At 45.8% G+C, this 13,392-nt stretch overlaps 1 protein-coding gene across 1 annotated transcript; it reads left to right on the forward strand.

The window, feature by feature from the left end:
- The first annotated feature begins 456 nt into the window (after positions 1-456).
- Positions 457-6,838, forward strand: Cd93 (CD93 molecule). The gene is made up of 2 exons (XM_041670610.1): positions 457-2,502; positions 2,721-6,838. The coding sequence occupies exons 1-2, from the start codon at positions 581-583 to the stop codon at positions 2,743-2,745; spliced, it is 1,947 nt and encodes a 648-aa protein (XP_041526544.1). The 5' UTR covers positions 457-580; the 3' UTR covers positions 2,746-6,838.
- The last annotated feature ends 6,554 nt before the right edge of the window (positions 6,839-13,392 follow it).

Raw genomic sequence — 13,392 nt, forward strand, 5'->3', positions numbered from 1 at the left:
GCTGAAAACTATCTCTCCGTGGCCTTGTGTCTCGAGTCTCACATATTTTTCTTTCTCTTTTGGTGGTTTGCAATCTGAAGTGGAATTTTATTATGGGTTACTTGGATGATCCTTTTCATGTCCCTAGCCCCCAAGGCCTCTGCTCACTAGATAACATGCCACAGTGGCCCTTCACGCTATGGGAAAAGTGAGTGAACCCAAAATAAAGCAGCCATTTCTCTTGGCTCCTCTGCACTCCCCACCGTGTTTCCACAACTCTGAGCCAGAGACCAGCAACACTGTCCTGAGAACAACAAAACCGTGATGAAGGCAACAGGAGTCAGAACGCTATTCACGGCAGGAAGCCCCAGCATCCGGTGAGAAATAAGAAGTACTACAGCACAGGATGCGCCCTGGGTCAGGGGGACGTGAAAAGCCTGGAGTCTGTAACCTTCTCTGCGCCAGAGCTGTGGTGGTTTGGCAGCAGAGGCACAACCCTCAGCTCCCCTCGGAGCCCAGCCGGGTGCCAAGCTCCAAGACTCAGTGGTGGCCGCTGTCGTTGTGGGGGAGTCTAGCCTCTCCCAGAAGGAGACTCGGCAGAATGGCCACCTCAAAAGGTTTGTTGCTGCTGCTGTTGCTCGGCCAGTCCTGGGCAGGGGCTGCTGCTGATTCAGAGGCTGTCGTGTGTGAGGGGACTGCCTGCTATACTGCCCACTGGGGAAAGCTGAGCGCCGCTGAAGCCCAGAACCGCTGCAAGGAGAATGGGGGCAATCTAGCCACAGTGAAGAGCGAGGAGGAGGCCCGGCATGTCCAGCAAGCTCTGGCTCAGCTCTTGAAGACCAAGCCACCCTTCGAAGTCAGGATGGGCAAATTCTGGATCGGGCTCCAGCGAGAAAAGGGGAAGTGTACGTACCATGATTTGCCAATGAAGGGCTTCAGCTGGGTGGGTGGTGGAGAGGACACAGCTTATTCAAACTGGTACAAAGAGAGCAAGAAATCCTGCACCTCTAAGCGCTGTGTGTCCCTGATACTGGACCTATCTTTGACACCTCACCCCAGCCATCTCCCCAAATGGTATGAGAGCCTCTGTGGGACTCCCGAGAGTCCAGGTAACATTGACGGTTTCTTGTGCAAGTTCAACTTCAAAGGCATGTGCAGTCCCCTTTCTCTGGGTGGTCCAGGCCAGGTGACCTATACCACCCCTTTCCAGGCCACCACCTCCTCCCTGGAGGCTGTGCCTTTTGCCTCTGCTGCCAATGTAGCCTGTGTGGATGAGGCTGAGAGTAAGACCTACTACTTCCTGTGCAAGGAAAAGACTGAGACTCTGGGTGTATTCCACTGGGGCAGCTCAGGCCCCCTCTGTTTCAGCCCCAAGTTTGGCTGCCATTTCAACAATGGGGGCTGCCAGCAGGAATGCTTTGAAGGTGGGGATGGATCCTTCCGCTGTGGCTGCCGGCCTGGATTCCGACTGGAGGATGACCTAGTAACTTGTGTTTCTCGGAACCCCTGTAGCTCCAACCCATGCACAGGAGGGGGCTCATGCCATCATGTACTCCTCAGCGAAAACTACACATGCCAGTGTCCCAGTGGCTACCAGCTGGACTCTAGCCAAGTGAACTGTGTGGATATAGATGAATGCCAGGACTCCCCCTGTGCCCAGGAATGTATCAACACCCCTGGGGGCTTCCGATGTGAATGTTGGGTGGGCTACCAATCCAGTGACTCTAAAGGGGAGGCCTGTGAGGATGTGGATGAATGTGCCGCTGCCCACTCACCCTGTGCCCATCTCTGCCATAACACTAATGGTTCTTTCTTCTGCTCCTGTAAAACTGGCTATAGCAAGTCTGAAGAAGACAATACCCAATGTGAGGATATAGATGAGTGTTTGGACTCCAGGGTCAGTGCGTGTGACACCCTGTGCTTCAACTTGGAAGGTTCCTTCCGATGTGGCTGCCCACCAGGCTGGGAGCTGGCTCCTAATGGGGTCTCTTGTATCAAGGGCACTGTGTCTTTAGAACCATCAACTAGGCCTCCCCAAAAGGAAGGCGAAGGTGACATAAAGGGGAGTACTGTGACTCCTCCTGAAATGCCCAGTTCTTCCAGAGGCTCTGAGAATGTCTCCAAGGGAGGACCCACCACAGGGCATCTCTCCTTCCCATCAGATCCCCCCGCTACCTCTGTTCCACAAGAAATATCAGTCCCTAGTGAGGCATCTGGAGTCTGGATGGAGTTGAGTACATACCTCCCCATGACCACTGGCCACAGCAAGCCCACACATGAAGATTCTGTGTCGGCCCACAGTGACAGCGACACCGATGGGCAGAAGCTGCTTCTGTTCTACATCTTGGGCACTGTGGTGGCCATCTCACTCTTGCTGGCTCTGGCCTTAGGGCTTCTCATTTATCGTAAACGGAGAGCCAAGAAGGAGGAGATAAAAAAGGAGAAGAAGCCCCAGAATGCAGCTGACAGCTATTCCTGGGTTCCAGAGCGAGCTGAGAGCCGAGCCCTGGAGAACCAATACAGGTAAAGAAGCCAGAAGTTGCTTGGGTAGCTGGGTGGGCAAATGTTGGGTGGGAGGCAGAGACAGGAACAGCCAGCTGGCCATTTGATGTTAAACCCAACTTCAGCATCCCAGGCGAGCCTCTGCTGCCAGCGCACATGGAGTGGAGGCAAGGTACCCAAAGATGTATATGGGACAGGGTTCCGTGGCTTCAAACACTGTAATCTTTTGTTTCCCACAGCCCAACGCCTGGGACAGACTGCTGAAGACAATGTGGCCATAGAAACACCAGCAGCTGCCACTGCTTTTAGAACTTTTAACTGCCAGATGATGGGGGGACCCACATCATTCTGAAAGACTGGACTGAACTCTCAGCAAAAAGTGTGCACCTTCCTGGTGCACTTGGGATGGACAGGTATTTCCCAGCTGCCTTTGCTATGCCTGGGCGTGAATTTGGCATTGTGGGAAGTTTTGAGGCTACTGACAGGCCTCGTTCACATACTCTTTTCAAATCCATAATCGAATGATTTTAATGTGTTCCTCTGATTCCCGATCAGGGTATGAGAACAGGGGTGGGGGAGTGGGGGTGGGAGGGCTTCAAAGACTTTTCTTATCTCTTCATTCATCAGAGAAGAAAAGGAGCTACTGGTGCTAATTAGGATGGAAATGATTCCTTTCTTTCATAGAGAACAAGATCACTTCATTATTTAACTTCGTGAGAATAAGGCTCTACCCTTCCTATGGGGACTTTTTCAGGATGGCTGCCTTTGTGTACATTTGCCTTCTGGCATTTCCCCTCAATCCCCCTCAGTATTGTTGAAACTGTCAGAATGAGAGGAAGTTCAACCAACTGCTTAAGGAGCAAGCGGGCAGGATGTTTAGACATCCTACCCCATTATTCTGAGCTTTCTGATGGTCTTGGGCTTATGAGCAAGTAGAGCTGGGAGCTGGAAAGTTGTTTCAAGTGAGTGGGAGGCCTTGGTAACAGCAGAATCCAGGAGGAAATGGCAGGGGTTAAATTAACAGATATATGAACTAAAATTATCTGAATGGGCTGATGTTAACACACACTTGACTACTGAGAAACAATAACAATACCCCGAGAACAGCACAGGCCCCAGCTCCACTGCAGGGCACCCTGTCTCCATCCCTAACTGGGAAGCTGGCATAGGAGGCTTTCGTTCTGACTGTAAGGAGAAGTGCGAACCAGGTGACGGATGGACTCTGCTGTGAATACTGTCATTCATTGTAGCTGAAGCCCAGCTCACAGTTAAGAGTACATCTGGAGGACTTAATGCACCGTTTTGTGGGTGTGACACACATCAAATCAAAGATTAGTCACCCAGAAGGTTCTCTCTGCTTGCTTAAAAAAGGAGATGCAGAGGAAAGGGAAAGGGGAAGAGAGAACAGTGAGGCTATTTTCCAACCGTTAAAGCTGCTTAGAGCCATTTTATGATTGACATGCTTATTTCCAAGTGTGCATTTGCAAAAGTGTCCCTTAAACTTGCTGCTGGTGATGGTGTTGCAGCTACACAGGTCTGTCTCATGGAGGTTTGGCTTTTTTTTTCTTCTTCTGCCTCTATTACTTAGAAAGCTGAGACACGGAAAGTGTCTCCATCATGGGATCCCGAGTCTTTGTTCTCAGATCAGGGTGCCCTTTCATTTCCGGTCTTAAATGCATCTATCCCTCAAGTTGACATCTGGGGAGTGAAGATGAATAATGCGCAGATTCAAGGCCTGTGGAGTTAAGGGAATATCTTAAAAAACAAAACAAAACACCCTCCCCCAAACCACAAGTTGGAGGATGATGGGAGAAAGATGGAGCTCTGTGGGGTGCTTGAAATTTGTGCATTTAAAAATCAGCTCACCATCTGACTTTCGGTTGTAATTTGGGTGTTTGGACTAAGGGAGATCAAAGCCGTGTCTAATTGGCAGGGAACTTCATTGGCCACAGGACCCCTGGCAATAGTTGCCAGTAGGTTGGCAGCCAGTCCATTACAGAGAGCAGCGCCCACCGACCAGGCGATTTTACATAGATGGCAGTATCTGTACTTAAGGCTTGAGGGGAGGAGGACAAACTGAATGAGTCTAAATTCTCTATAGCCTTGCTTGGTCTATGCTCAGGCTGCTGACCAGAGCCACTTAGGGCGTAGACATGAAACCCCATCCCCAACACCCTCAGGGGCGCTGGTTCCTTTCTGTGGGACCCACAACCGGGAAGACTGATGAACACATTTCCTCAAAGTGTGCTTTCAGTCTCAGCCCCTCCCATGTGGGTAGAGCTCCCTCAGCCACTGACCTACCAAAGCTTTGTGCCAAACCATGCCTCATGTGTCAAGGCCAGTGGAGCCGTCTACTCTTCCTAAACCAGTGCTTTATCCTCCCATCTGTTCTTGCTGTCCTCATGTTTGAGACTGGAAAATTTTGGGTTAGAGCTTCTACGAGGTTAAGCAGGAGATAAGTGAACTTCCGTTGGCCAAAGGGAACCAAGGTTGTTAGGCTAACAAATCAGTGAGCAGAGACAGAACAGTCCCTTGCCTGTGAGGACACAGAGAAAATGCTGCTTGAGTCCATACCTGGAAAAAAAAAAAAAACCTGTATTTAGAACTAACTTATCTCCTCCCACTCTTCATTTTCCAGAGAATTCCAGAGAGTTTAAGGGGAAGGAAATACCTTCAAGCTTTCAGTCCTCTCATTCCTTAATTTCAGGTGGCCCTTATTCCTTTCTGTCTTTTATGTGGTGCTGGTGATGGTAGCCTGCGCCGAAAGTATGCTAGACACGTGCTTTCCAGAAACTACGTTCCTAGGCATTTGCATTGGTTTTTATTCATCATTAAAGGCAGGTGATACACTACCTTCACAGGCAGTAATTTGAAGAGTTTAGAAAATGAACTACTCATAAAGAAATGCCTTGGGAGGGACTCATGAATGCTGTTTGTAAAGGAAATCCGGCCCCAGGTATCCCTGGTATCTAGCTAGCTTGGCTTTGGTGTAAACCCAGATGTAGGCATCTTTGGGCTTTGGTGACCCGCTCATCATCACCACCACTACCTCTATCACCAACATCATAACTACTTCATAGCACTGTGCGTCCCCATGGCATTTCTCAGCGACAGTAACTGGATGAATCCCACAGAGAACACTCAACTGCTTTCCTTCAGCCTCGAACCCAGGGACAAACTAGCAAAGCTCTGAAAATGTCTGTCCTGACACTTCTCCAGAACAGTGGAGAATGTGGAATGAAACGAACATTTCTGAGTGTGTGGTTATGTTCACCGTGCTGGGCAAACTGCTTAGGAAATGAATTCTTTTTCTCCTCATGAAGTTTTTAATCTCTTTGAGTTTCTAACCTTGAATGCTTCTGTGGACCGGTCTCACCAACCAAACTTTCAATAGGTGGATGGGATTGTTAGGTCTTTTTGTTCCAATCCTCTTTTCCCATAAATATTTCTGGCAAAACTAAAGGAATAGAGATGAGATTTGACCAAAAAAGGACAAAAGGTTACTCGATTCAAAATAACATAAATTTTTAAAGCAAATATAGGAAAGTCTTTTCCTATTATTTTTTTTCTTAACGCCCCCATTGTCTAAATCAGGAAAACAGGAAAGCTAAGCTTTCTAGCACCTGTGAAATGGCTTCGTGCCCCTGCATATTTCCATGTCCTTCAACAATAGGTTTAGCATGGGAATCTGAGAGAGACACCCTGAAAACATCTGTCCGTTCCCTGGCTCCCAAACCCAGGTCTTGACTGCATGGTTTGTGAAACTTCTCAACTAAAACAGGGGGACAGACACCTCGATCCTCCACGGGTTCAACAACTAGATGCCCTGATGACCCCTCACTTAAGGGCATGTTGAAAATAACGTCACATGACCTGTTCTTGGCAGTAACCCGTCTATTTCTGTTGGGAACTCTGGGCTTCCCATCCTTCTAGAAACGTGTCAAGTGGCTCCTTCCTGCAGTTTTAACCTGTTTTCCCCCTGAGTTGAAGTCCATTGGCAGCCGGGGGTTAAACTTGAATTGTGTGATGGTCAGTCTTGTTCTGTGTTATCAGTGGGCAATTGTACATGTTAGTAATCACACCCCGAGCCCTCAGAGAGAATGTAAATATTTTAAAATACATGCATTAAATCCGTGTCATGGATCCTGAAACTATGGAATGTTAGGACAAAAGTGACTTTAGTGATTAGTGAATGTTTCCCAGGCTTGGGGGGAGGGAAGGCTCACAGGGTACAGGTCTTCTTACAGCTGCAACATGACATTTTGAAGGGAGACTCGGGGTCCCCTTTAAGAAGTTGTGGCCTTGTCAATCTTTTAACTTTCTGTTGTGCAAATGCCCTAATAAAATCTGAAAAATATTTGTTTTGAATTTGTTTGATGTCATTTGTGGCAATTTAAAGTATGTGTCAGAAGATTCTTTGTGATTATTAAATGTATGTTACCCTTTGCAAAGAGTTACCCCGATGATGGCATGTCTCTAACTGGAAGGAATGCTGCCGGGGGTCTCTGTTGGTGCTGTCTCTCAGGAAGTGCCCTTGGTGAGACTGCCCTGCAAGGGGACAGTGTCCCTGGCAGCTGAGAGCAAGCCCTGTTCCTCCTTCCAGATTCAGCAGTCTCCTCCTGGTCACCATGGCCACCCTTAATTCCCAGTGTCTTGTTAATTGCTTGAGTGGTGCCTGGTGGGGGATTAAGTGCAGCTGACTGGTAGGATCCGAAAGCCCCGCCTACAATTATCTCCGAGCATTAACACTGCTTTGTCAGGGAAGCCCTGTCAGTTTGTTTAACTAATTGGCCAGGATCCTTGCCCGTTTGGCTGCAAAGATCACACTGAGATTCTGTGTTGTGGGAAGCAGATAATAGCTGGTGAATTTTCAGATGGTATGCTTTTTGAGAGGGCTTAAGTGAGATAAAGGGTTCCATTCTATAATGCTAATGGCATAGCACACTTCCAATAAATATCCATTAAAATTAAATCGGCCTGATCCTCTAGCAGCTTAGGCACCAACAAAATACATCGGTAAATCTAACTTGTTCGGAGATTCACACACATGCACACGCACACACACACACACACACACACACACACACACACACACCTGTTTACAAATACAGATACATGCTCACAAACACAACACACATAGCACGTTTCAATAAACACACACACCTATAGACAGAGACACAACATACAGACACCCACAAACACACAATTCTAATGCCTGTTTCATGCTGACTCAACTGGAGACCAATGTTTCCTGGTTTAGGGAAAGCTCCTGAAGAAAAATATCACCTTTTAAAAGCGGCATCTTTGGGTGACTGTAAAGTACTCAGTATCAGGTAAGTCTGTGAAAAGTGAGTCTTTTACCAAAGCCCTTGATTAGCAGAGTTAGGCATGCCCACTGTGTGTCCTCATTATCATCGGACACCTAGGTGGAGACCGAAGAGTCATGAGTATATTGTGGACATTCCGTAGAAGAAGTCTGTTCCTTCATTGTCAAAGCAATCAACTCTCCTGCCACTGAAGCAGTGTGTGTAATTCCTACATCCAGTCCTCCGGCACCTTTGTCCACTGCCGCTCAGCCTTCAGACCTCGCTGGACAGTCTTCCTTCCATGACAGGGTTTGTCAGACTCTCCCTGGTTTTTTTTTTTTTTTTTTTTTTTTTTATCAGTTTTGTTTCTATAAAGAGCTGTGCTGTTTGGGTGATGGATACATACATGGTAGGTTGCTTCTTTTGCCAGTAAGAAATATACAACTGTTGGAGCCATTCCGTTCAAATGACATGTAGTCTGACTTTAACATTTATTTATTTTTATTCTTTATATTTTAATTTTTTCTCTTTGGTGTCAGTTTGTCTCATCACAAAGCTAATTTTCATTTCATGTGGGTTTTTCTTTTCCTCCCCCCCCCCTTTAATTTGAAATCTTCGTTTTGCAATGGAGAAGTTATCCAAGATTGTGGGTACCTGGAGGCTTTTTTTAAAAAATTTTTTATTGAGAAAAAAAAAGTTTCCGCCTCCTCCCAGCCTCCCATTTCCCTCCCCCTCCTCCTGCCCGTCTCCCCCTCCCCCCACTCTTCTTCCCCTCCCTCTCCAGTCCAAAGAGCAGTCAGGGTTCCCTGCCCTGTGGAAAGTCCAAGGTCCTCCCCCCTCTGTCCAGGTCTAGGAAGGTGAACATCCAAACTGGCTAGTCTCCCACAAAACCAGAACATGAAGTAGGATCAAAACCCCGTGCCATTGTCCTTGGCTTCTCATCAGCCCTCATTTTTCGCCTTGTTCAGAGAGTCCGGTTTTATCCCATGCTTTTTCAGTCACAGTCCAGCTGGCCTTGGTGAGCTCCCAATAGATCAGCCCCACTGTCTCAGTGGGTGGGTGCATCCCTCGTGGTCCTGACTTCCTTGCTCATCTTCTCCCTCCTTCTGCTCCTCATTGGGACCTTGAGAGCTCAGTCCGGTGCTCCAGTATGGGTCTCTGTCTCTATCTCTGGAGGCTTATTTTATACATTGCCTTCACAATGATGTCATGCTGTGATCTTCTATTATAAAGTCAGCCCTGCGAGGCTGTTCCTTCTTTTGCTCTCTAATATGTCCCAGCCACCCAGACCAGGGACTGACATGTGGTACTACATGGTAAATCCATACCAAATGTGTGACTAACTTGGAGAGAGCACACCATTGTAAGAGGCAGGGTAAATTATTTCAGGTCTTATGGATCTTGTTGGGTGCCTGCATGTTGTACAAGAGCCATCCCTGATCACCTGTCTCCTGAGGCTGCCTTTCCACTGGCTTCTCCTTTGCCTAGTATCTGCTTGAGGGAATTGCCCGTAGTCAATCCTGTACTCCTGCCTGCCTGGACAGTGGCTATCATGGCTTCCTGGTCTCCAGTTTTTTTCCATCCCAGCTTCCTTGTCAATCCTGATGGGAGGATTCAAGTTTCATAAAACTCACTGAGAACAGTGAGAGGGGGACCCAGGTAATGAGAACTGGGGTGTGACTCATAGGTAGAATATATGTTTATCATATGTGAGACCTTCAGTTCAATCCCCACCATTGCAGATCCCCACCCACCCCAGTCAAAACTACTGGGATTGATGGTGAGGGTATTTTTTTTTTTTAGCTCTTTAAGAAGCTAGGAGCTGATTTTGAAGAGGCCATGCTATTGACTTTCCTGGCATATATCCCATTTCCAATTGAACTTCTGATGGCCAGGTTTGTCCACAGAGCAATCTGTGCATGTTCCCTCTTCCCTCCACAACTGCATACAAGCACACCATCTGACAAAGGCAGAGAAGATGGCCACACTAGGGTAAGCAGGGGACATCAATGGAATCTGCCTTAAACCAGGCAAAATCCATTGTTGAGTATGTAATGCCTCTGGGGACCACAAAGACTGTCTTTAGTCTGTAGTGTTTGGGTGGGAGTTATGTAGACACAAGTATGCTATTTGGAATCCCCTGTCTGCTCCGTTGCCATCTTCTTCTCCCCACACTGAGTATTAACTTCGTAAATGTGAGGTGCTGACCTCTTTCTTTTACATTCTTTTACATGTCCTTCTTACATGCAGCCAGTCGATCCAACCCTGCTCTTTTTCACTATGGAGAAAACCTTTGCTATTATTAAACTATATAAGGAACAACAACCATGGCAAATCTTCTGGCAGAGTCTATAGGTGCCAAACTTGAAGTGGAACTGGATCGGTGATAAAGTCATGGCTTTTCATTAAGACAGATTTTGAGTTTGTTTTGTTTCCGCTGCATGGAGAAGACCAGATGCCCAGTTTGACTACTTTAATGCTCCCTGGGACTGGGTTGGATGCTTTAATGGATTCGTGGCCAAAATTAAGTGACGTCTATTAACTTTAATTACATGTTGAATGGTCTTTAGCATGAGTTATTTATTCTTTTTGAGCAAAGGAAAAGATGACTCATTTGGGCCTCATTATTTCAAAATCTGGAGTCATGTTGAGTTGGAATCAACCCATGTATCAGCTTCAAAACAAGAAAACAACTCGAAAAACATTTTTTAATGGCTTGTTAAAGGAAATTATGTTCATAAATAAGCTAAACTACAGGCCTACTAAATATTCTTCTGGTGGGACATTTACCCTGTGTTCACATTTACACAATATATCAAAAATATATTATAAATGAAAAATAATGTACATATATAGAGAACCAATATGTTGCAGATATTTTCTGATTCTGATTATATGTAAATAAGCTGTATTTGACAGTGAAGTTGCTTGCACATGATGAAGTCTAATGATCGAAACTCTTGTTTTGTTTCTTAAAATTAGATGTTCAGAGGAGCCGAGGGAGAGCTCTGCAGTGGCTGGTTGTTGTATTTTCTCTCCGTGTCTTCCATTACTAGTGTGTGACTTTCAGCCTCATGCTAGCCATAGAACTGCTACATTTCTGGGTCTCGTGCAAAAGGTCCACCCGCTAAAGTCTCCTTCTTAGAATTTTCTGGATGGCAGGGGTGGGGTGGGGGTGCTGGAGAGAAGGCTTAGCAGTTGAAAACACTTATTGAGGGGTTGGAGAGATGGCTCAGTGGTTAAGAGCATTGCCTGCTCTTCCAAAGGTCCTGAGTTCAATTCCCAGCAACCACATGGTGGCTCACAACCATCTGTAATAAGGTCTGGTGCCCTCTTCTGGCCTGCAGGCATACACACAGATAGAATATTGTATACATAACAAATAAATAAATATTAAAAAAAAGAAAACAAACAAAACAAAAAAAAAACACTTATTGATCTTGCACAAGATCTGGATTTTGTTTCCAGCACCTACACGTAGCTCACAACTATCTGTAACTCCAGTTTTGGAGGATCCAGTGCCTTTTCTGATTTCCAGGACTTTTGCATGTACATGGGGCACATAAATACATCCAGGCACCCATACATGCATAAAATAAATAGATGTCTTTAAAAATAATTTTCTTCGTTTTTTTTCTTTTGAAAAAATTATATGTGTGTACACACCTGTATGTGAGTATGTGCATGTGAGCACAGGTGTGTGCAGCAGCCAGAGGCACCAGATCTCCCCGGAGCTGGAGTTACAGGCTGTTGTGTGCTGCCTGATCTGGGTACTAGAGCTGAACTCAGGTCCTCTGGAAGAGCAGTACCTGTTGTAAAATTCTGAGTTGTCTTTCTAGCCTCATTGCTTTGTTTCTAAAACACTGTCTTGCTGTCCAAACTCTCTATCCTCCTTCTTCAGGCTCTTGAACTCTGGGATAGCAGATAAGTGCACCACCAGACCTTGCTCACACTGAACTGAACTCGTGCACTTTGTGGGGTTTGACACACACCTAGTAACTGATCACACATCTTGCCACCCCAGTACCCGGCAGGACAGTTCTAGTGGTATGAATGTCCTCTGTGCTGTCAACTCATTGCTGCGCCCATTGAGAATTATGACTATGTTCACTGATTGCATAGTGTTTTTTTTTTTGGAATGTGCTTTGCACAGTATGTAGCATTTTCAGATTGGCTTCTTTCACTTGGCTAAGTGAATTGAATGTGTCTCCAGCCATTTTTATGGCTTGATAAATTTTTGACTGTGATCACTGGGCGAATAGTCTATTGCCAGTTATGTACTCACCTACTGAAGAACATCATGGTTACTTCTGAATTACTTATGAATAAAGCTACTAAAATATTCTCATACAGACATCTTTATAGATCTAAAATTTCAACTTGAATTTGAATCAATGCCTGGAGGTGGGGTTAATGAACGAGAGAGTAAGGGTGTATCTATTTTGTAAAGAATGGCAAGTCTTCCAGAACATCCAAGTCTTTCTACATTCCCACTATTTAGAGCCACAGCTTTGGGTTCTACACTGTCATCAACATAGGTTCAGAAAGTTTAAGTGTTGGATTTTAGTCAGTCTAATAGGTGTGTAGTGGTATCCCACTGTTTTAATTTGGAGTTCTCACTGAGATACGTTGCTTATCTTTGCTATCTGTGTTGCTTAAGATTTAGAGAATATTTTTTTTTCACTTGGGTAGTTTGCATGTTGAGTTTCAGGAAATCTTTCTGACATACATTTTACACATACAAAACATATATCCAAGCTGATGGAGGTTTGTCTTTAAATTCACTCAGCAGCGGCATTTGTGAAACATCTGTATTTGATTTTAAGTGTGTTGTGCTGTGTTCTTTAGCTCCTCTTGGGTGTCAGGAGTTCAGATGAACTGGAGAGAGCACTGAGGTATTAGGTGGTTGAACCGCAAATACAGAAAGTGCGAGCCAAATAGAAGCAAGTGTCTTAATTATAGTGTTGCTGTATGTAAGAGGCTGAGCTCAGAGAAGATGCCGACTCTGTTGTTTGGACTTGAGTGAAATTTGGTCATCAACTGAGCATCAAGGTTAAACTTGGCATTGAGGGAGCTGTGAGGAAAAGGCTCCAGTACTTTTCAGACCTGAAGTTGGAAGGAAGACTGTGGGAGGAAGAGCGAAGAGGGTCAGAGTAGAAAAATTCAGCACCAACTCTGCACCAACTCAAGACTGAGGATCTGAAAAGACAATCCCAACTTCAGGGTATAGGCGTTCTCTTCATTTGGAGAGAAGAGGCTGAACTCAGGGAGGTTTCCTATTCTAGAGAGACAGCTAAGAGTAGAAATAATTGCTCACGATGGTTCCATAGTCTGTTTCTGTGTTAAGTTTAATGCTCTGAGATTCTCCCGTGCTGTTCCACATTCACTTCTTGAAGCGACTGGGTGGAACTCAGTATGCCACCATTTATATCCCTGTTTTCCTGTTGATGGAAATCTGGTGCTCCGGCTCATGTCTGGAAGTCTGGTCCCCAGTGTGTGATACTGAGCAATTAGTGGACTCTTTAAGACATAGAGTTTAAGTCACTACTCTTAAAAGGGATTAGGATTCACATCAGGGAGAGAGTTAGGTCTCTCAATAATGAAG

The sequence above is a fragment of the Microtus oregoni genome, unplaced genomic scaffold (assembly GCF_018167655.1).
Source record: "Microtus oregoni isolate MIOR12 unplaced genomic scaffold, Mior012 000020F_ref0000438, whole genome shotgun sequence".
Taxonomy (NCBI): domain Eukaryota; kingdom Metazoa; phylum Chordata; class Mammalia; order Rodentia; family Cricetidae; genus Microtus; species Microtus oregoni.